Source organism: Rhinatrema bivittatum, chromosome 3, assembly GCF_901001135.1.
Source record: "Rhinatrema bivittatum chromosome 3, aRhiBiv1.1, whole genome shotgun sequence".
NCBI lineage: Eukaryota > Metazoa > Chordata > Amphibia > Gymnophiona > Rhinatrematidae > Rhinatrema > Rhinatrema bivittatum.
In genome coordinates, this window is record NC_042617.1 from 14,046,657 (window position 1) to 14,067,954 (window position 21,298).

Here is a 21,298-nt window from a genome sequence, read left to right on the forward strand (position 1 = left end):
CATAGTTCAATAATATACTCTAAATGGGGAATGGGTTGAGGTTACCAGTTATGATTGTTAGGATAATCATACGTTTATACTGTCTTTCTAATTTAATACTTAATTATGATAATAAAAATGAGCAATTCTGCTTTTTATAGGTGACTTTCATCTGTATGTATGTGTTGTTAATTCAGCTACCTCACTGTGAAATGCTGTTTTGAAGAGCCATGTTTTTAAGCCTTTTTTGAAGAGTTTTAATTCTTTCTTTCTTTCTTTCTTTTTTAACAGTTTTTTATACCGACCTTCATAGTAAATAACCATGTCGGATCGGTTTACATTTAACAAGGGTATAACTGGAGTAACAATTCAAGTAAACGAAAGATAACAATAGGTAGGAATAGGTCAAAAAAGTTACAATCAACAGGGAAAGAGAACTTTTCATCATTTATCATTAGTCTTAATTCCAGTGGTAATGAGTTCCATAATAATGGTCCTGCCAACGATAGTGCTCTCTCTCTAACTTGGGTCAACTTTGCTGTTTTGACTGCGGGTATGGTTAGCAGAGCTTTGTTGGCCAATCTGAGATATCTTTGAGGGACATGTAATCATAGAGCAGTGTTTAGCCAGTCGGCATTTTCGTCATTTATTAGTTTATGAACTGTGCATAGTATTTTAAATTGCACTCTTTGTTCTATTGGGAGCCAGTGTAAATCTGCAAGTGTTTGGGTGATATGGTCTCTTCTGCCTTTACCGGTAAGTATTCTGGCAGCCGAGTTTTTTTTTTAGTGAGCCTCTGAGTCTTCAACGAGGCAGTAGGTAGGCACCCTGCTCCTTCGGTCCCGGGCCCGCTTTTAAATCCCTCTCCTGGCGTGCTTCCGGCGTCGGCCAGGGGGAGGGGCCTTGATGCTTCTTCCGGGTCATCATTTGCTGCTATACACTCTAATACTCCCATCTTACTTCTTAGACTTCTGGCACTGGCATACAGACATTTCAAAGTGTAATTTTTGTTTGTTTTAACAACCAGCTTTTCAATTAATAGGGATAATTTGGAATTCTTTAGCTGAAGTGATTCTTTAATTATAGGCACATGGACTATGTTTGCTTTTATTGGAACCTCTCTGGTGGGATGCCCTAACGCTCCTGTTTCAGTAGTATCTTTCAAAGATGATTTCCTCCGAATCATGCACTGCTGAGTTTCTCTGTCTCCATCTGCTGGCTGCAGTGCATAACCCACTTGTGTGGATTGACCTGCTTGTCCTATAGGAAAGGAAATTTCAGGTAAGAAGTAATTTCACCTTCCCCTTCAGTCTTTTTTGTAACAGTGTACTTATTCCTATGCCACTGAATTACATTACAGGCGTTAGTCACCAAGCCTCTACTGACACATGGTGGTGGGGGAGGGGGCACCAAGGCTGTTCATCTTATGAGTGTGGAGAGATATCTGAGCACTCTGCCTCTTTTATCTTTCTCTCAGAATGGTGGAGAGTTAGGCCTCAAAGCCTAATTTGCAAATGTTAGCATGACCTTACTGCTATCTAATAACCATTTTAATGGCACATTAGTTTATTGTATAGGCTCCTAGTTCTAGCTTTTCTGCCAACTGTTTTTAAGCCTTCAGATAAACTGGTTTCACCACCTTCAAACAAATGAAGAGAAAAACTAGTCCTTTTACTCAGATATCGGGTTATTTAACCTTTAGCTATTGTCACCTGTTCTGTACTTTTTTTTTTACTTGCTGATTGCAGCTAATGTAACCTCATTGCGGCTTGCATGCCTTTATTTTATTTCCTAAGGCGAGTATATCCTATTACTTAAATACACAGTGGCACTGTTAGATCGTGGATAGGGACCTTTTTGTTTTCTTTTATTTTTCCCAGGAATTTTATTTCAACATGAACAAAACTATTTACCTGGAAAACTGAGTGTTTGTACTGACTTCTCTAAGTTTTATTCTTGTAATACAATGATAAAATCCTGGGTAAAATAAATACTGAAAAGGAGTAGCCCTAGTTATGACAGAGCACACAGCTGCTGATTTAAGGGGTGGAATTGATGTTCATAATTGATTCACTTTGCTTAATTGGTACAGTGAGGGATGGGACATTTATTCCATTCCTTTTGTCATCTGCTTCCACTTTCTGATTCTGGTGCACTGCTCCTAAATCTAAAGCCAATGGATGAGGCTTTGCTCCTTTGACCTGGTGACGTAAAGTAATGCAAAGGGTTAAAAGTAAAGAGAATGGTAGTGGAACTTGTTCTAATCGATGCTGTGGTTGAAATACAACATGGGCAATACATGCTCTATATCACATTATCCAAACAAGGCTTGTGGCTTCCCATGTCAACTGCTCCAGCCTCTGCCGTGTTATTTATTTTAAAGCAGCTCTTTTTCCAATGGCACTGGATTCTCAGTCAGCTAAAAGACAGAGACTATTCTCACTTCATACAATCAGACCCTTGGTTGTTTTCCAATAGCAGTACCTCTGTGTGTTCTGCTACTAAATTATCAGCACATTGAGGCTAAAGCTAGTATTAGAGGCCTAGGGTTAGTAATTCAAGCCATGGCTTAGAGGCAGCATCCTGCTAGTGGAAGGATGGTAGTAGGACTAAAAGATGAAAGAAAAGAGAAGAATGAAAAGTAAAAAAGAGAACTAGAAGGGAACCCACCCCCCAATAATCCCCTTACATTAGGAAGGTTTAATGAAAAGGAAGTCTTTCAAAAATGGAGTATTTTCTGCTTCTCAGGGAGGGTGACTGGTGGTGGGGTTTCCTTTTAGGTCCCATATTGTCATTCCTGCCCTCTACCAAAGGGCTGTAGGCCCTTGAAAAAAAAAATCAACTCCCACCAAGGAAGCCAGGTCCATTCCTGGCACCATGGGATTGGCAAAGGAACTTCTGATCCACCACCTGTAGGTATAGGCAACAAGTGTGTGGAGGTGTGTGTTTTATTTTCTCATGAGCAGCTACAATCTTTCCTTAATGCTTGGAAAATAGTTACTTCCTCTCCAGTTCTGCCTGGTCCTTAGTTATTAGAGACCTTTATTAATGTATGGGGGGGAGGGGGCATCCTTACTTGCTACTCACCTTTCCCTGAGTTGCTGTGTTTACTCGCTGGAGTTATTTATGCTCCTGTTTTTCTTTTTTTTATTAAGGTATGATAATGTCAGCAGGTTTTTCAGTGGATATAAAGGCAATGTATTAATTGAGTTAAGATTGTTTCTTTTGCTATTCTCCTATTGCCTTTCCAAAGATTTGATGCTTTGTATATTTAAAATTGCATAAAAAAAAAAATTAACACCTACCCAAAGCAGGTGCAATATCATTGCAGCATTAAGTTGGAGGAACTAAAATAGGATAATTTTAAAAAATTGTGTGCCTGCAGTCACGTTAGGAAAAAGGGATGCTCCATTAACGAGCATCCATTTCCCTAACCTGTGGGCTATGCACAGGTTAGGGAAACAGATGCTCATAAAATTGAGTATCCATTTGCCTAGGGTGACCACCACCTCTCCTGGGTGCCTGCTGCTGTGGCAGCACTAGGGGCACACAGTTTCCTCTAGTGACTCCTTTTTAGCACGGGAGAGGTGGAACGGCATGCAGCAAGGGAGCAGGCACTTAATGCCCGTTTAAGAAGCACCAATATTGCATCGGCCTGTAGATGTTTAAGTTAGGTTGGTTACAATGCATCTGAAGGGGGGGGGGGGGGGGGGAAAAACCCACCACAGTAGATGAAAAGATACTAAAAGATGGAGAAAACTAATTGGAAAGATTTTTCACTGGGAAAAAAATATAACTAAAAGTAAGTACAGTATCCCAATACAATTAGAAGAAAATGTGATCATAAAATAGTCATGATATCAACGCATGTAGTCTAAAGTTAGAAAGCCAGAAAAGCTCAGGACAGTGGCTGTGCAGGACACTGCCATGTGCAAGAGCCAGATTTAATTCCTAGGCCTAGCTGATGTTCCCTGGCCTGGTCAGCTGTGCTGCAGAGGAAGCATTCACAGGCCCTAGGGGGGGGGGGGTGAGAGGACACCTAACTGCCACTCTGCATCCATGTTTGAGTTCCAAGACCCCTGGCCACAGACTGTCATTGTTACTGAGAGGGAGGAACAAGGAGCAAAATAAGATCTTCAGAGTGAAGAGTAAAAGCCAAGTTTAATAACAAAATTCTAACTGCAACCCCAAAGTGCTACTCTGCACATTACTGCATTTCTTTTTATTTTCAGACACACTGAATCGTGCTCTTTATCAAATTATAAAACTGACACACAATGCAATTCTTATAGGATTCCCATAATGTCAGCTACAGCCTTACACAATTTGATCCAATCACATGACCTGAGCCTGTTCTTTTAACATGAATTGTCAGTCTACAGCTGTTCTGGCAGCAGTCTGTGCATGTTCAGAAGGTAACAGTCAATAGCAGCATCAGTCATCAACTCTGCAGCTTAAGTTCTTTTGCTGTGAAACAGAAATTGCAAGTGCTTGGCTATCAAGATTGCTGTTATGACTCAAAGGTGGTGCTCCATCCAAGAATTTTCCAGAATGCTATGTTTGATGTCCCAATACAACTTGTGGTTTAGCAATCTGAAAATGCAGAGGTAAAAATAGCCAAGGTTCTGCTTAGATGGAAGCCTTTTAACATGATTTCATCAGATGCAAAAAAAAAAAAAATCCAGCTTCAGAAAATATCGGATACAGCCTCACCGCCTTGGACAAGTTTTTTGTTTTTTTTTTTAATTTGTGACAAAGTCCATCTCTACTAAATAAAGGACATCTATTGTGCATTTAAAATGGATGAACATGTGCTTAAAAGATGACAGTAAAATGGTTACAATTATGATTAAGCTTTATCTAATGGATCAAATGGCTGACTGAAAAAAATCAAGATGTTTTAAACACATCTCATGCACCTGTCCCAGAATACATCACGTTTTGAATCTGCACCTTCTCCCAATGTTGGCATTGAAGTTCACGAAGGCACAGCAGTCGTCCATTAAAAGGAGAGAGAGCAGGGCAGACCGCATTCTGGTGGGATTGTGAATGTGATGCTGGCATAGCGCCTCGCCCAACTCTGACCAGAAATCAAAATAGGGGGTCAGCAAAATATGAAACAGAGTTTGAGAAGTTAGTATATTCAACACAAATCGGGTACAAGCTAATGATTTACTGATGTTGACATCTCTATCAATGCTGCAGGAACAAGAACAGAGCTTAAATGATGCACATCATGTTGTTAGGACTAAGAATTTCAATCCAGTAACCATCGGGATCCTGAATAAAGGCCAGACCTTTCATCTTCCTGAAAAGAAAAAAAAATAAAATGTTTAAAATAGGCTGAGTTCCAAAGAGAAAAAAAAGGAAATCCTTGCGTGTGATTCACTATCTAAATTTGGGAGGAGGTGTAGAAGAGTCTACACTATGAATAGGTGCTATAACGAATACATTAATTAAGGAATAGATTAAGATTTGAGATGCATAACTTACAGCCATTCCAGCCTTTTTACAGTAAAACTAGTTGAGCACCCCCAAGTTATTTTACTTACAAAGATATTAGAGGTTCTGCCCTTCAGATAGGACTAATTAAAGGCATAGAACAAAGCAAACTGGCTCAAACTGCTAAGCTTGGGGAGTTTTAAAATGCTCTTTGTTCAGTTAGGAATAAATATGCAGATTGTTATACACAGAAGTATCAATTTTCAAAACAAACTTGTGCATGCAAGTCTGCTTTGAAAGTTACCCTGGAAAAACTCCCAGGACACGATGACATCTACTATTCAGTGCAGGAAGTTTTGCTGTGAAAATTCACACGAATACTTTTCAAAGGGGAGGCGATCCCGGCTGGTCCGGGGTCGCTGACGATAACAAGGGGGCGAGCATCGGTCGGCAGCGAGCAGGGGCGGGATTAAAGGGGGGGGAGGAGTAAAGACAAGGAGGGTCACTAATGGGAGGCAGTGAATTCAAACGCTGCTCTCCCATTGGTGGATAGGCAGGGCACAAGTGGGGAAAGAGCAGGGACTGGGTCAGTTGCAATCCAGGCAGCGTGGTAAGCAGAGGGTTTTCTCCTGTTTGCCGCGCACCTGGTTTTCAACTGACCCGGCGCGCTTGCTTCGCGAATTTTTCCCGTTCCAGGCTATTTTGCGCTGCGTTCCCGCCATGCGGCGCCCCAGGACCCAGACGGCACTGAAATCGCGGGCCAGGCCTGCTCGATCTCCTGCATCGTCAGCCGGGCCCGGCCGGTGGCGTCCCCCTGCGCCTCCCAGCGTTCCTCCTTCTCAGCACCTCCTGCCTGCGGTGAGTCCCGATTGTGTTCCTTCCTTCGCTGTGGCCCCCCCCTCCTTGCCGCACCTTGTTCACCTTCCTCGTGCGTTCCCCCCCCCCCCCCCCGCTCTTGCCGGTCGATTCCGGGGAAAGCGGCCCCGAGCCGGACTCTCCGCCCCTTCCTTCCAGCCCACCTCAGCTTGCCAGCCCGGGTTCGCATTTCGGTCTTGTCCTGGCCTCCGACCCGCGCCCGGCCGCGCTCTCATCTGCCCCCTTGACCTTGCCTGCTCTTTCTGCTGCTGCCATGCCTTCCTTTCATCCCGCGGCGCCCCCCCTCCTCCCTCCTACCAACTTTTCTCCGGCGCCGCTTGCCCTCGGCCCCCAGGCCCCCTCCTTGGTCCCTGGGACCCCCCCTGCCTCATCCCTTGCCGCGGGCCCGTTACAGCCGAGCCTCATGGGGCCCTCCCTGGCCGGCTCGCGGTCTGGTGCTGTTTCTGTGCGTCCCCATCACTCCCTTAGCAGTCCGTTGGACCGGCGCAGGAGCAAAGCCCGTAGCCCCCGCAGCAGCCAGCCGGCTCGGCGCAGGGGTGCGGCCCGCAGCAGCCAGCAGGATCGGCACCGGAGCGAGGCTCCTGGGTGCTCCCCCGCGGTATCCCCGATCCCCCCCCCCCCCAGGGGCCGGCGTCTCTCCACTGCTGCGTACCAACCCCCTCCCACGGAGCCTGCTTCCCGCCCCCTCCCCTGTCCTGCACCCCCACAGCAGTCTTTCGCCTCCCAGCAGCGTGGCCCTGTTGCGTCGGCTGCGTTGATTGCTGACGTTTTAGACCTCATGGCCAGATCGGGATATCGGTTTCTCCAAGGGCCTAGTGAGGGTGGTGCGCACGGCCGCCAGAATTTCGGGGGGTGGCAGCCGGAGTATGGCTTCTCCCAGGGCGCGCAATTCTTCCCAGCCGGTCCGGCCCAGGCCTGCGTTTCCCCCTCGGGGCAGCGCGGGTACGCAGGTGCAGGCTCAGTGCTCAGCGCTAATGTTCTAGGGGGGGAAAGTGTTCTGAGGGGTTTGTTCACAGCTGCAGAAGACGATGATCGCCCTGGCCCGTCCAGTCGTGAAGCGTGCCTAGGACAACGGATGCCGGAGGCGACTTACCTGACACAGCGCTCCTGGAGGACGTAGCGCGGCCTGCAGGTACGGAAGGGCTACAGCGGGTGGGCAGTATCCGGCCGGGTAAGACACGGAGATCCCGGGGGGAGTCTAGCGGGAGCTCTTCCACCTCGTCCTCGCGGTCTAGCGAGATTCAGCCTAGTCGGCGGGTGGTTTTAGGGGAAGGTCCTAAATGCGAGGCGGCTCACCCGGCGGTAGCCCCTCTGTCCGAATTGTGGGAAGAGGTCCCCACTCGTTTAGTTAAGCGTATTCGAAAGCGTAAGTTCGTTAATATATTTAAGTTACTTGAAGGTAGACGGGGAGGGAAAAAGCTTTCTAAGAAGGCGAAGAAACGCCTGAGGAAATCCGGTTCGGGCCCGCGCGTCGCGAAAAACATAGTTAATTGGATGCGTGGTTTCTTACGGTTAGCTAGTGTAGTTACTCACTTTGAGCCATCCCAGCATGGGGCGTTGCTGTCCTACGCGGACAGCATTTTGGGTGCTTTCCGGGATTACGATCACCTGCCCCAGACTGCCTCTCCTCCATGCAGGAGAAAGCTCACACATATGGATCCTCATGCATGCACGTTACCTGCATATCAGACAGGCAGTTTTATAAGAAAAGGACATTTCTGCAGAAATTACTTGTAAAATTAATTTTGAAACTTCATGGACCTTTGTACCCGCTGGCCTGCAAGCCAATTTTCCTCTCCATGCCTACCTTACTGGGCCTGCCTCAGGGGTGGGGGAACCTCAACTTTTTTTTTTTTTTCTTCTGTGGGTGAAATTTACCTATGGAATTCCCTTTGAAATTACCCATTTGGGAATCAATTCTCCCAAATTTGAGATTTAGGAAAAAAGCTTTTGGCCTGAAAGGTACTTAAAAAGCTGGCAAGTAAAATAGCCCTATCTCAAATTAAAACAGTGTTTCCCAACCTTTTCAAGCCCAAGGCCTATCTAGGTTAACAAAAATTGTTTGGCACATTAACCTCCATGGAGCAGGAGGTGCAGACTGAGAACTCATATGGACAAATGAAGAGCTAGAGAAATACCAAAAGCCCCACCAGCCTTGCTTCCAAGTTTTAAAACAAAGGAGCGAGGTCAGACAGACTTCTGACCCCATTTCAATGGAGCAGCTCCCTCCGGAAAAGCGCAGGATAAGGGAGACGATGGTGTGGTGCAGGCAGCCAGCTGCAGCTCGTGGATACCAAGCTCCTTCACTACTGCCACAGCCACTGCTCAGAGCCCACTCAGCCTGGGGATAGGACTCAAAGGAGGCGGCTCAGGACAGGGAAGTTGAGGAAATGCAAGCTGCCCATTAATTATCACACTCTAGAAAGGAGCTGCTATCTCTTGCTGCTGTGAGGGGCTGAAAGCAGAGCCCCAGTGCTGGCCTCAATCTGAGAACGAGGCAGTGGTGACTTTTCCGTGCCACACCTGATCGGGAAACTCAGGGTTAATAAAATGCTACCCCAGGTATCTAAAGAAAAGCAGATAATCCTCTTCTACAGCGTCTCAGCCTGAACACCATTCAGAATCATAATGCTACAGTAAGCCTGATGCTCAGTTTCCCGAAATAATCTCTGGATAAACACAAACATCTGAAATTAGATTGAAAAACACACCCTGAATGGGTTTCAACGCCCAGGTCAGCCCAAACAAAAAGAGTAAGAGACAGAGAAAAAGCAATTCAGTTACCACCGTAGATTGCAAGGGGCCTTCCTCCTCGGAGGAGGCATCTGTGGCCACTGGGGTATCGATGGACCCCTGAGCACTGGCAGCGGCTGTATGGGGAGGACGCCAAGAAGGACAGAGGTGCTCCAGAAGCAGTGCCAACATTGATGGAGTAGGCTCCGGCACCCTGAGGGAAATTGGTGCCTGGCACTAGTATCTGTGGGAACGCCTGGATCTCCTGGGTTCAATAGAGAGCTGTGCCCCTTCTGTCGATGCCCAGTGAGCATAGACTGAGACCAGTAGCGATACTTCCCATGATGCTCGGCCCAGCACCGAAGAGGAAAGACGATGCAGACATCCTGGAGTGGGAAGACACAGACAACGGCCGATCCCTGGCGCTTCTCTCCATCAAGGGCCCTGGTGGTGGGGTGGACAATGCCAGCTCGGCTTCTAGGTGTTGACGCCCCCGATACCGGAATCGAGGGTTCTGACTTCTCGGACTGAAAAGCTTCTCCATTTTGTCCAGGTGGGCCCACCAGCCCTTGGGGGTCATCTGGTCACAAAAACGACTGCTGGACATCGTAGGATGCTCCCAGACAGAGGAGACATACCTCGTGCAGACCTGCGAGGCAAATATTCCAGAGGACACGGGGGGCACCAACGAAAACCCAACAAATCCAGAGAAAAAACAAGCCAGCGAGCAGTCAATGACCAGCAGGTACTAAGAGGAAGCACCACTGGGAATCGACCGCACATAAAGGAAAGACTTACCACGCTGCCCAGCTGAACTAAGCCGGGGGAATGGAGAGTGACCTGGCACAGAAAGTCAAAGAATCGATCTGGAAAAGCTTTCCAATACCGAAGAAAAAAAAAGGGAGCATGAGCTCCACAACTGCCAGAGGATCTCTCTTGTGGAGAAGAAGAGACTGGAGAGGGACCCTGCGTGGACACATGGATAGTGGCTTGCTGGGCATGCTCAGTGTGCCAAAGTTCTAGAAACTTTTGACATAAGTTTTCCATCAGATATCACTCATGTGCGAGGACTACCATCCTGCTTGTCCTAGGAGAATGGGAATTCTGTGCAGTTACCACTCACAGACCCTTGGGCCTGGGCCTCTGTCAGACTATGGTGCTACCTACTAAACTAGATTTCAGGCTCATGACTGCAGGTTTCTGAGAGAAGCCCTGGTGCCTGGTCTCCACACCAGAAGCCTCTCACTGCAATATTTGCACATAAGTTGGAATGGGGATATGCAATAAGGGGAAATTCCCAGAAAATTATGAAGGAAGCTTCATGGTGCCAGATCCTAGCCATGGTTCAAATGAGGTGGAAGATCAAAGGAGGAGCAGGTCTAAAGATTATAGATCAGTATTCAAAGGATATCCTCTGAGATCCAATATATCTTAGAAAACAGAGAAGGAGGGAAAGTAGTCTGGATTGCAAAGCACAAGAAGAAAGATAGCTAAAGGGTAAATTAAGATATCCATGAAAGGAAAAAGTGCAGAAAGCAAGAATGTGTGGACTTTGACAAGGAAGAATAGTGTTCACCCAGAAAGGGATGAGTAGCATGACAGATATTTGGTACAGGAACAGATATTGCATGGAACTGGCAGAACTAAGAGAGGACAAGGCAATGGGGCTTGGATGGGATTCATCCAAGTACGTTAAGGGAGATCACAGGGGTTCCCACAGCTCCATGGATGGTCCTGTCCAAGCTATCTGAGGAAGCAGAAGAGCAAATGTCATCGCTTCATAAAACTGGTAAGCGGGAGGTGGCGGGTAACTAAAGGCCACTTCGTCTGACATTACTAAAGGGGAAGGAGAGGGGAATACCTTAAATCTGGTGGGATGCAGAATCTTAGAGCCGAAGAAAAATCAGATCAATTTCTCTGATCTAGATCAGGGGCATGCCCTGGATTTGGTATAAGAACATAAGAAATTGCCATTCTGGGTCAGAACAAGGGTCCATCAAGCCCAGCATCCTGTTTCCAACAGAGGCCAAACCAGGCCACAAGAACCTGGCAAGTACCCAAACACCAAGAAGATCCCATGCAATTAATTAGCAATGGCTTTTCCCTACGTCAACTTGATTAATGGCAGTTAATTGACTTCTCCTCCAAGAACTTATCCAAACCTTTTTTGAACCTAGCTACACTAACTGCACTAACCACATCCTCTGGCAACAAATTCCAGATCTTTATTGTGCGTTGAGTGAAAAATAGTTTTCTCTGATTAGTCTTAAATGTGCTACTTGCTAACTTCATGGAATGCCCCTTAGTCCTATTATCTGAAAGTGTAAATAAATTCACATCTACTCATTCAAGACCTCTCATGATCTTAAAGACCTCTATCATATCCCTAACCTCTTCAGCCTTTCCTCATAGGGGAGCTGTTCCATTCCCTTTATCATTTTGGTCGCCCTTCTCTGTACCTTCTCCATTGCAACTATATCTTTTCTGAGATGCGGCGACCAGAATTGTACACAGTATTCAAGGTGCGGTCTCACCATGGAGCGATAGAGGCATTATGACATTTTCTGTTTTATTAACCATTCCCTTCCGAATAATTCCTAACATTGTTTGCTTTTTTTTTGACTGCTACAGCACTGAGCCGGAGATTTCAAAGTATTATCCCACTATGATGCCTAGATCTTTTTCCTGGGTGGTAGCTGCTAATATGGAACCTAACATCGTGTAACTACAGCAAGGGTTATTTTTGCCTATATGCATCACCTTGCACTTGTCCACATTAAATTTCATCTGCCATTTGGATGCCCAATCTTCCAGTCTTGCAAGATCCTCCTGTAATGTATCACAGTCTGCTTGTGATTTAACTACTCTGAATAATTTTGTATCTGCAAATTTGATAACCTCACTTGAATTCCTTTCCAGATCATTTATAAATAGATTTAAAAGCACCAGAGTACAGATCCCTGAGGCACTCCACTGTTTACCCTTTTCCACTGGGAAAATTGACCATTTAATCCTACTCTCTGTTTCCTGTCTTTTAACCAGTTTGTAATCTATAAAAGGACATCGCCTATCCCATGAGTTTTTAGTTTTCTTAGAAACCTCTCATGAGGAACTTTGTCAAACGACTTCTGAAAATCCAAATAAACTACATCTACCAGTTCACTTTTATCCACATGTTTATTAACCCCTTCAAAAAAATGAAGCAGATTTGTTAGGCAAGACTTCCCTTGGGTAAATCCATGTTGACTGTGTTCCATTAAACCATTTCTTTCTATATGCTCTATGATTTTGATCTTTAGAATAGTTTCTAGTATTTTTCTCCGATCACCCCGGCGCTCTTTTTACATATTGGGGTTACATTGGTCAGCCTTCAGTCTTTCAGGTACAATGGATGATTTTAATGATAGGTTACACATTTTAACTAATAGATCATTTTTTAGTTCCTTCTGTACCCTAGGATGCATACCATCTGGTCCAGGTGATTTGCTACTCTTTAGTTTGTCAATCTGGCCTACTACATCTTCCAGGTTCACAGTGATTTGGTTCAGTTCATCTGACTCACCCCCCTTGAAAACCATCTCTGCAATGGGTACCTCCCCAACAGCCTCATTAGTAAACAAGGAAGCATGGATTTCAGCAAAGCTTTTGACATTGTCCCACACATGCAGGGCAGACTCCTCTATTAAGTAAACTAGGTGGTTGCCTAGGGCACCAAAACAGAAGCAACAGCAAACACCAGCAGCCCTGACACCAGAACAATGCTGCTTCTCTGCCCTCCTAGTCAGGTTCACCAGTGGATGCTCCCCTACAACACTGCCCCCTTGTAAATGTAAATTAGGATAAATGTATACCCTTTCCTTTCCCCACCAGAGTTATTTTAGGACATTTACTTAAATGCAATGTCTTGCAGAGGGATCTGGGCTTGATTCCTGATTTGAGTCTTCCACTCCCCAGGACAGCTGTGGATTTATTTATTTAAAAACTTTTCTATACCGTCGCTAAGTTATATACCATCGCAACGGTTTACAAATAGGCACATAGACTAAGGTAAGTAAATGTAGGATATCGTACATTCTAACAGGTGCCAATAAAGTTCGGTTAAATAAAATCATTATTTGAGTAATGTTGGTCAAGTCCAGGTATATTATTGAGTTACTATCGCTTTGAAATATTACTTCTTAAATGTAGGATTCTGCAGAGGTAACGCTCACAGCTTCAGTGAGGGGGGGGGGGGGGGAAGTTTCAGGTCTCGGTCATTGTGTAATGGTGACATCTAGTGGCCGGATATGGGGCTGAAGGGTTCCCCCAGCCACGGACAATAAGTGGCCTAAGTGAGGTGGGAAGGATAAAAATTTAAAAAAGTAACTGTAGTTGTGAATGAAGGCTCCTAGCGTCACTCCCATGGAAGGGAAGAGGTGGCAGCTTAGTGGGCTCCTTTGGGAAGCAGGGCTGGAGGGGAGGTACAGCTGCTCGGAATATACTGTAAGGAGGTGGTGGTGCTTTTAACTGGAAGTCCAAAGAGGCAGGAGGAATCTACTTTTAGCTTTTTCTTCTTCTTTGAGGGTGCCAAACAAACACTTTAATAAAGGTTACTGTGAGAACAGTAAGGCAAAATCTGTTCAAAATGGTTGACTGTCAGTCTCAAGAAAGGTTAAAATGATACAATCTTCATTATGGTTCACAGTATTTCAGGGTTTTACACTACTCGCTTCAAGTCTGGCCTATCGGGGAGCTGTGTCTCGTGGATTGGCTCTTCAGGAGCACCACTGGAAAGAGATCATTTATTCTGTAAAGTATGAGTGCCACTAATTTCGTGGAGCAACTTGCAGAGCACCAGATTAGGACATCCTGATCAACATGTAGAACTTCAAGAGTTTAACACAATTAATGTTCTTCAGGTCCAGGGGATCAGATTATTGAAGAATTACATTTTTAAAATAGCTGTTGTGTGAGAGGACTGGGGGAGACAGAAGACTCACCATCATCTGGTTTTTTCACAAAAGTTACTCCTAGTTCTTCAAATCTCTTACATGCCGCATATACATCTGGGACTGCGAGACCAATGTGACCTGAATAAGTGAAAACAAAAAACCAAAAACACACACTGGTGAAAAAAGATATAGATATATATATATATAGTCATTAAGATCTGCCACTGTATATAGAAAGCATTGCTGAGAATATGCTCAAATCTAAAGCAGGAAGGAATGTCAGCAGCATGTGTGATGGAAAGAGCATATCATATGTTAAACAATCCTAGACAGACTGGGGACGTCTGTGTCCCAGAAAGAGAAGAGAGGCGGTCAAGGTACACCTGAGAAATGAGGTAGATCAAGGGGAAGTTAGTGCCTTTCCTTGACTGCAGCCAGACCAGTCCAGAAGCATGGGTTATGCTCCCCAGGCAGCAGATGGAGACAGAACAACGAGCTTGCTGACATCACGCCTTACAGGGTGCATGCTGCATTCACAGCCTGCTAGTATTCTATGTAATAAGTTGTTTTTTGGGTGTTTTTTTTTTTAAAACAAACTCCTTTAACTACAACCAGAGGGCTTCCAAGGAACAAGAATGCCTAAATGAACAAAGATAAAAAAAGAGATTAAACACACCAGAGCTCCTTACCTGTGAGGATCCCAAAGGAGAACTGACAAATTATATGAAAATGTTCTTCTGAATTCCAAAATGGTCACAACACTAATAAGGCATAAAGAAATCAATTGGCAGATAGGGTGGGTCCTGAACTAGTCTGGCTGTACTCCAGGAAAGGAAATTATCAGGTAAGCACTAAATTTCACCTTCCTCATTATCTAGTCAGACCAGTCCAGATGTATAGGATGTACCACAGCATTCTCTCCACTGGGTGGAACTCTGCCAACCTTACTCAAAACTCCCAAATCAAGGCGATTCTTCCTTGGTCCAGACATCCAAATGATATTGCTTAGAAAAAAAAAGAATGCAATGAAGATCAGGCCTTGCAAATGTCTTAAGGCGACACCAAGTGAAGCTCTGCCCGTGACACAGCCTGCACCCTAGTGGAATGGGCTCTCAGTCCCTTTGGGAAGTGAAAGGCTCAATGTAAGCTGCAGTTATGACTTCTTTGATCCATCAAGCTACTGCTGTCTTTGAAGCAGCCTCACCTCTTTGAGGACCATTAAAAAGGACAAAGATAGTCAGATTTTCTAAAATTAGTCACCTCCACGTACCTCAATAAAATAGTCTTCACATCCAAATGACGTAAAATGACCATAGTCTCCCCCATAGGATTCCCTTTGAAAGGAGGACAGATACCACTTTGAGAAGAAAATATAAACTGCCTCATCCATAAAGCTCTCTATACGAAAAGCCTGAAGCTTGGACACACATCTAGCTGAACAGATTGCCACTAAAAACACCGCCTTTACAGTAAGTAGCTTGACCGATGTTTCGCTCATCGGTTCAAATAGCTGACCAGTAAGAAGTTTCAAATCCCACACAGGGATCAAGATTCATAGGGAGTGGGAGGGGGCTCGAAATGCTTGACGCCTCTTAGAAAACACGATATGTCTGGCTGAGAAGACAAGGATCTTCCGCCTAGGCATCCCCCCTATAACAAGGCATCCCTCCTATCTGTTCTTTCAGCCCCTTATTCAAATCCTTCTGAAGAAATTCCAAAAGGGAAGGTAATGCCTTCCTGGCCAATTCTCCTCTGTGCACCAAATCTTGACATATTGTCAAGGAAGCAAAAAACTTTTCCTCAATTGGAAAGTATTCACAACCCCCTGAATAACATCTCTTCATTAAAACTATCCCTTTCAATGGCCAAGCCTTAAGGCAGAATCGATCCGGATCCTTGTGAAAGACAGGTCCCTGGTACAGTGGGACCTCTGGCTAGAAGAAGCATGAGGGGAGGGGGGGTCACCTTCTAATATCCTTACTACATCCACAAACTAGGGAGATCTTGACCAGTCTGAAGCAATTAGTATGAAAGATCCGATGCCTGGCACCACTCTGCCACTAACAGCCATGGCAGGAACACAAAACAGACCACACTCCAGCCATTTCTGAATCAAAGCAGCCATCTCTAATGAACCTTTTTTTTTTTTCTTTCTAAAACGGAAAAATAAATAAATAAAAACTCCTCTCCTTGGCACTGCAATTGGTAGCCAAATCCCTCACCAGCTTTTCCCATCTGCTCACTATCGAGGTAAACACTGCCTCCCACAGATTATTCCCCTGGATTCAAAGACAGTTACGGCTGAGAAAATCCGCTTCTACATTTTTGACTCCTATGTGGGCTGACAAGATCATCCTCACATTTTTCTCTGCCTATTTCAATAAACAATTTGCCTGTGACTAACATATGCCACCGTGTCACAATGTCTAAAAGGATTGTTACCACCTGCCCCTTCAAAAGAGGAATGCCAAATCTTATGGCCCTCGTTTCCAAGCAACTGATCGACCATTTGCTCTCTTCCAGAGTTCGTGCACCCCAAGCCACTTGGCCCTGGTAATGTGCTCCCCAACCTACCAAACTGGCATCAGTCTAGATTCACTCCCACTTCTAGGTTCTTGGGACAGCAATACCAGCCTTTGGGAATGAGGAGGTCCACGTGGATAATAAGGCCTTCTAGGAAAAAGGGACGCTATATGAGCCCACACCCAGGGAATTCCTCCATGGATCCCAGCACCTGAAGATACTCCCAGGAGTCCTTAACAATGCCCTCACCTGAACCTGTAGCTTCAACATCCTCTCCTTGGTCAAGAACACTCTTCCCAAATTAGTGTTGAACCTTGCCCCTAGATATTCCAAGGACTGGGATAGATATAACTTGCACTTAGTAAAACTCACCATCCAGCCTAGCTCCTACAAGAATTGCAACACTCGGGTCGCAGCTGTCTGGTTGAATCAGGCAAAGACCTCTCAGGAGAGCTAATCATCCAGGTAAATAATATTTGATATGCTGTACGTATTTATTTACAGATATTTGATAATGATGCACCAGAATATCTTTGCGCCACAGAGAAGCTGCCGCCACCATCACCCTGGAGAGTTCTTGGTGCAGCGGCCAGGCTGAAATGTAGTACACAAAACTGAAAATGGTCTCAGAATTGCAAAACAAAAGATACTTTTGATGAGCCGCCTGTACTGGAATATGCAGATATGGTTCTGTCAGCTCCAAAGACATTAGGAACTCCCCTGTCATGACAGACCTCAAGGTCTCCATTTTGAAACTTGAAACCTTCAGTGCTCTATTGACCCCTTTCAAATCCAAAATAGGACAAAAAGGTGCCTTCACTCTGTTACAATGAAGTAAACTAAAATTCCTGCCCTACTTCCTTTGTGGAACCAGAACTGCTGCTGCTGCTAACTGTAAAAGCTGCTCAAGAGTCTATCGTACTGTTTCCACTTTTCACATGGTTCGACAGGGGATGCCATAAAAGCATCTGAAATAGGGCAAGAAAAGCTCTACAGTGTATTCTCCCTCAAGGACCTCCAGAACCCACTGATCTGATGTCATTTTGAACCCATCGCTGGTAAATGGCTAACAAACGGCCCCCCCCCCCCTACTTCTTGCACAGGATGGGTTCTCAAATCTTCCTTGCGAAATCCAGGTGCCCAAGGCACCACTCAAAACTTGATAAAAAAGGTGGTTAAGATGCAAAGACTGAAACCTGCTGTAGAGAGTCTTGATCTCTGCCGACTGTACAGCCTGGTCTTTCCTGCTTTGAGTTCTGAAACAGATTTCTAGAAGTAGCGAACAGAGCAGCTCCTTTAAGCTCATCTTCCTGTAATCTAGGAGCCTTAAGGCTCCACCAAGGCCTGTACAAACGTCTCTGGATCTTCTCCAAAAAGAAGCTTACCCTTAAAGGGAAACGTACTTTAGACTTGGAAATAGAAGCGCCGCAGTACTATGATTGGCAGCTTGGAGCATGGCTTCTCTCTTTACAAACTGTAAGTGAGGTTAGCCAAAAAGGCCACTTCTGGTTCCGTTTGTCCAGCTTCCAAGGCTGCCTTCTGTATTTGCCGAGACAGATACAATCCCAATTCCACTATACACTGCTACCTGTAGAGCAAAGCTTGCTGCTTCAAATGCATGCTTAAGAACAGATTCAATCCTTCCGTCCTGGGCACCCTTGAGGGACACACCACCCTGAGCCGGAATAGTGATTAGTCTGGTTACAGCAGAGCTCAGACATAGCCCTAACCTCCTTTAAAAAGAAGCTTCAGGAGCAGCCCATGTCTCCAGAAATCAGCTCTTTGTGCAATGGGAGAGACTGGGGGGTTTCTGTAAACCCTGCATAATAGAATCCTCATCCGGATTAACGTCGTCATCTTCCCATGTCAAGTACTCAGGAACAGATTTATCAAGGCAGACAACTCATCCTTATGAAAAAAGGGACGCACCACTGGCGAAATCACTGTTTTCCCTGGGAGAATATTCCCCTTCCTCAGGGGCTCTGAACCCTTAAAGACCCCCAAGATAGCCTCAGACTGAGAATTTATCCTCCAACATGCACTTTTTTTCTTTTTTAAAGGACGGACGCCCTAAGCCAAGGTAGAGAAGAGGAACACAAAATGGCAAGGGATTTCACAGATATCTGGAAAGAGCCAGCTTCCAAGAATCCTTCTTGGCTGACAAACTAACTCAACACAGGAAGGATAAGACTCTTTTCCACTTGAGCAGTTCCACCAGGGGCCAGAGTCCCAGGACTTATCACTCTAGGAGCAGCCTAACAGGCAATTCTTCACCCAGCTTATACTAGGGCTCAACTACAATATTAGTAGTACACTCCGCTTGTCTGATAAGTCACTCTTATCTGTGCCCTTCTCCTCTACTGCCAATTCCTGACTCCGTGCTTTCCACCTGGCTGCGCTGTGTGATTGGAATAGTCTTTCTGACCTGGTGCGTCCTGCTCCCTCTCTCGCCATTTTAAATCCCATCTAAAAGACCCACCCTTTTTGAAGTTGCATTTAAATCTTAGGCTCAATGATCTGCTTTTAGCCTTATTAACTAACTTTTTCTTTAACCACTGTCTTACTTTATGAAATTCCCCAAGTCTCTTGCCCTGTAAGTTTGTCTTATTAGATTGTAAGCTCTATTGAGCAGGGACTGTCTTTTTTATTGTGTGTTTGTATAGCGCTGTGCATGTCATGTAGTGCTACAGAAATATTAAGTAGTAGTAGCAGCAGCAGCACCACAGTATTTTTCCTGCCATCTGATGGAGACAGAACAATTCTGTCAGGCAGAATGGGATCCTATAAGAAGTGATGTCAGCAAGCCAGTTGTTCACTATCTCTATCTGCTGACTGCGGAGTATTTTATTTGTTGTGTTTTCTCAACTGGACATGCATTGGTAGTAGAGGGAGTTTGTGTTGCTGTTATTGAGATAATACCAGAATATCTTTTTTGTATGATGACTTGTACAGGGAATGTTCTAGCTCTGCTTTATAGCCATTACAGAGGGTCGGGGTTAGCCCTGTGACTGTCATGTGTTCAGTGTGTCACACATGTGAGGACCATCTAGCAGGTTTGTCCCGACAGAGAAAAAGGTGGAGAACCACTACATTAGAATACAATTTAAACAGAGTGTCGATAAACCTGTTTGCAAGGAGCTCGGACTACATACCAAATCCTCGGGGGTCGGAATTACCGTTGTGATAACCCTTCTCTTCGTTTTCAGTTCCCCAATTGCTGCCAAAGAGGAAAAGAAAAAAAAAAAAAAAAAAAAAAGAAATTAATGGAACACAGTGTAAGGTAACAAAAAGAAAAACTGCATGCTGAATGAAATCAGTAGAAATCCAGGGCATTTTCAGTTACTGTGTATCAGGCCCAACAAGGGGTGCCAAGGACCTCAGAGTTAACTAATGTACAAAAAGGATGGTATGCAGGACCAGCTCTAGGGTCCTGTATACCATCCTCTAGGGTCCTGACATTGGTGCCCTCCCACCATTAAAAAATACCAGCTTTGCTCATACCACTACCCAGTCTCTTCGGGGGACCTCTCCTACTCCCACCAGATTTCCCACCTTCCAGTGACAAGTTTAGGTTTTTGCTGCCCTTAGATATCATCACTCCCTAATACCAAAGGGGTCTAATACAGGATGAGAAAGAACACCAATATAAACTCTGTGTCTTAGTTCAGTAACCATGCCTTGTGTCCACAAAAACGCCAACAATGGGCGAAGCAATTAAAAAATACCCAACGTAGCATGAAACTTACGAATAATCCAATATAAGGTCACTCTATAAAAGCTCAGTCATGTCTATTTCAGTAGCAAGATCGTTATATATTGAACAATGGGCAAAGAGCAGAATGAGGAGGATCCTCCATCTGATCTGTCAACATGGAGGGAAAAGAGGTGGAACAGAATGAGGAGCAAGGCCATGCAGGAGTACTGGAGGGTTCGGTGCCCTAGGTACTCCTTTGATCATGCTCCCCTCCCCCAGCTTACCTACTGGTGGTAGCTCCAGCCCAGTGCTCCCTCCTGCAGTGGCGCTAGCACAGTAGTCCCTTCTTTGGCAGTATTGGCTTTGATACAGAACCCCTTTGGGCTTCACACTGGCTAGATTTTGCTGCCCCTGAAGTTTTGACACACTAGGTGACCGCCTAGGTTTGCCTAATGAAAGCACTGGCCCCAATGAGGAGTTAAAAATTCCAGAGCATTCAGCCCTGCTTTCATGCTGTTGTAGTTCCCTGAAAATAAGAATGCTTAAAGCCACTAGCTGTAGAGAAGAGGAGTTTTTTTTGTTTGTTTTTTTTAATAAAATACTATAAAAATATAAATATTAAACATTATTTAATAAAGTACCTTTTGGACAGAGTGCCATTAAAGGCACTAGCATAAACTCCCTCAAATGATTTTACTGATTAAGCATTATATAGAATTTCAGTTGTGTATTTCCAGCCCCTAAACTAGTCTACATAATTGTTAAAATTTCTATGATTTGTTTATATTAGAAAACCAATGTGAATTGCAACATGGTAATTTAATTCTCATCTCACATGTAAATGTTTTCTTAGAATTCAACGTTAGCAATCTTGGGTTTGTTCTAAGAATATGTTCTATAATTTTAGATGGAATATAAACTGATCTTGTGCCTGTTTTAGAGGGAATGTTAAATAACCTCATATCAGTTCAAAATGCTCTACAACCTTGTAACTCAGCATCTTTATCTAGCTTATAGCATCTGACTGTCTATATAAAACTACAAGTTTGTAACACAAATGTCATGTTACAATGTTAAACCAATAATAGAAATTCACTCAAACAATGCAGCGATTGTTCAA

At 44.7% G+C, this 21,298-nt stretch overlaps 1 protein-coding gene across 2 annotated transcripts in view; it reads right to left on the bottom strand.

Moving 5' to 3' along the window:
- Positions 1–4,121: 4,121 nt before the first annotated feature.
- GLO1 (glyoxalase I) overlaps positions 4,122–21,298 on the bottom strand; it is a 47,778-nt gene continuing 30,601 nt past the window's right edge. The window contains exons 4-6 of one of the 2 annotated variants that reach the window (XM_029592922.1): positions 19,637–19,701; positions 14,006–14,099; positions 4,122–5,287 (exon numbers count right to left, since the gene is read on the bottom strand). In XM_029592922.1, coding sequence (XP_029448782.1) covers positions 5,200–5,287; positions 14,006–14,099; positions 19,637–19,701 — 247 coding nt within the window. In that variant the 3' untranslated portion in view covers positions 4,122–5,199. The remainder of the gene's footprint in view (positions 5,288–14,005; positions 14,100–19,636; positions 19,702–21,298) is intronic. The other variant, XM_029592921.1, reaches the window with a different exon arrangement.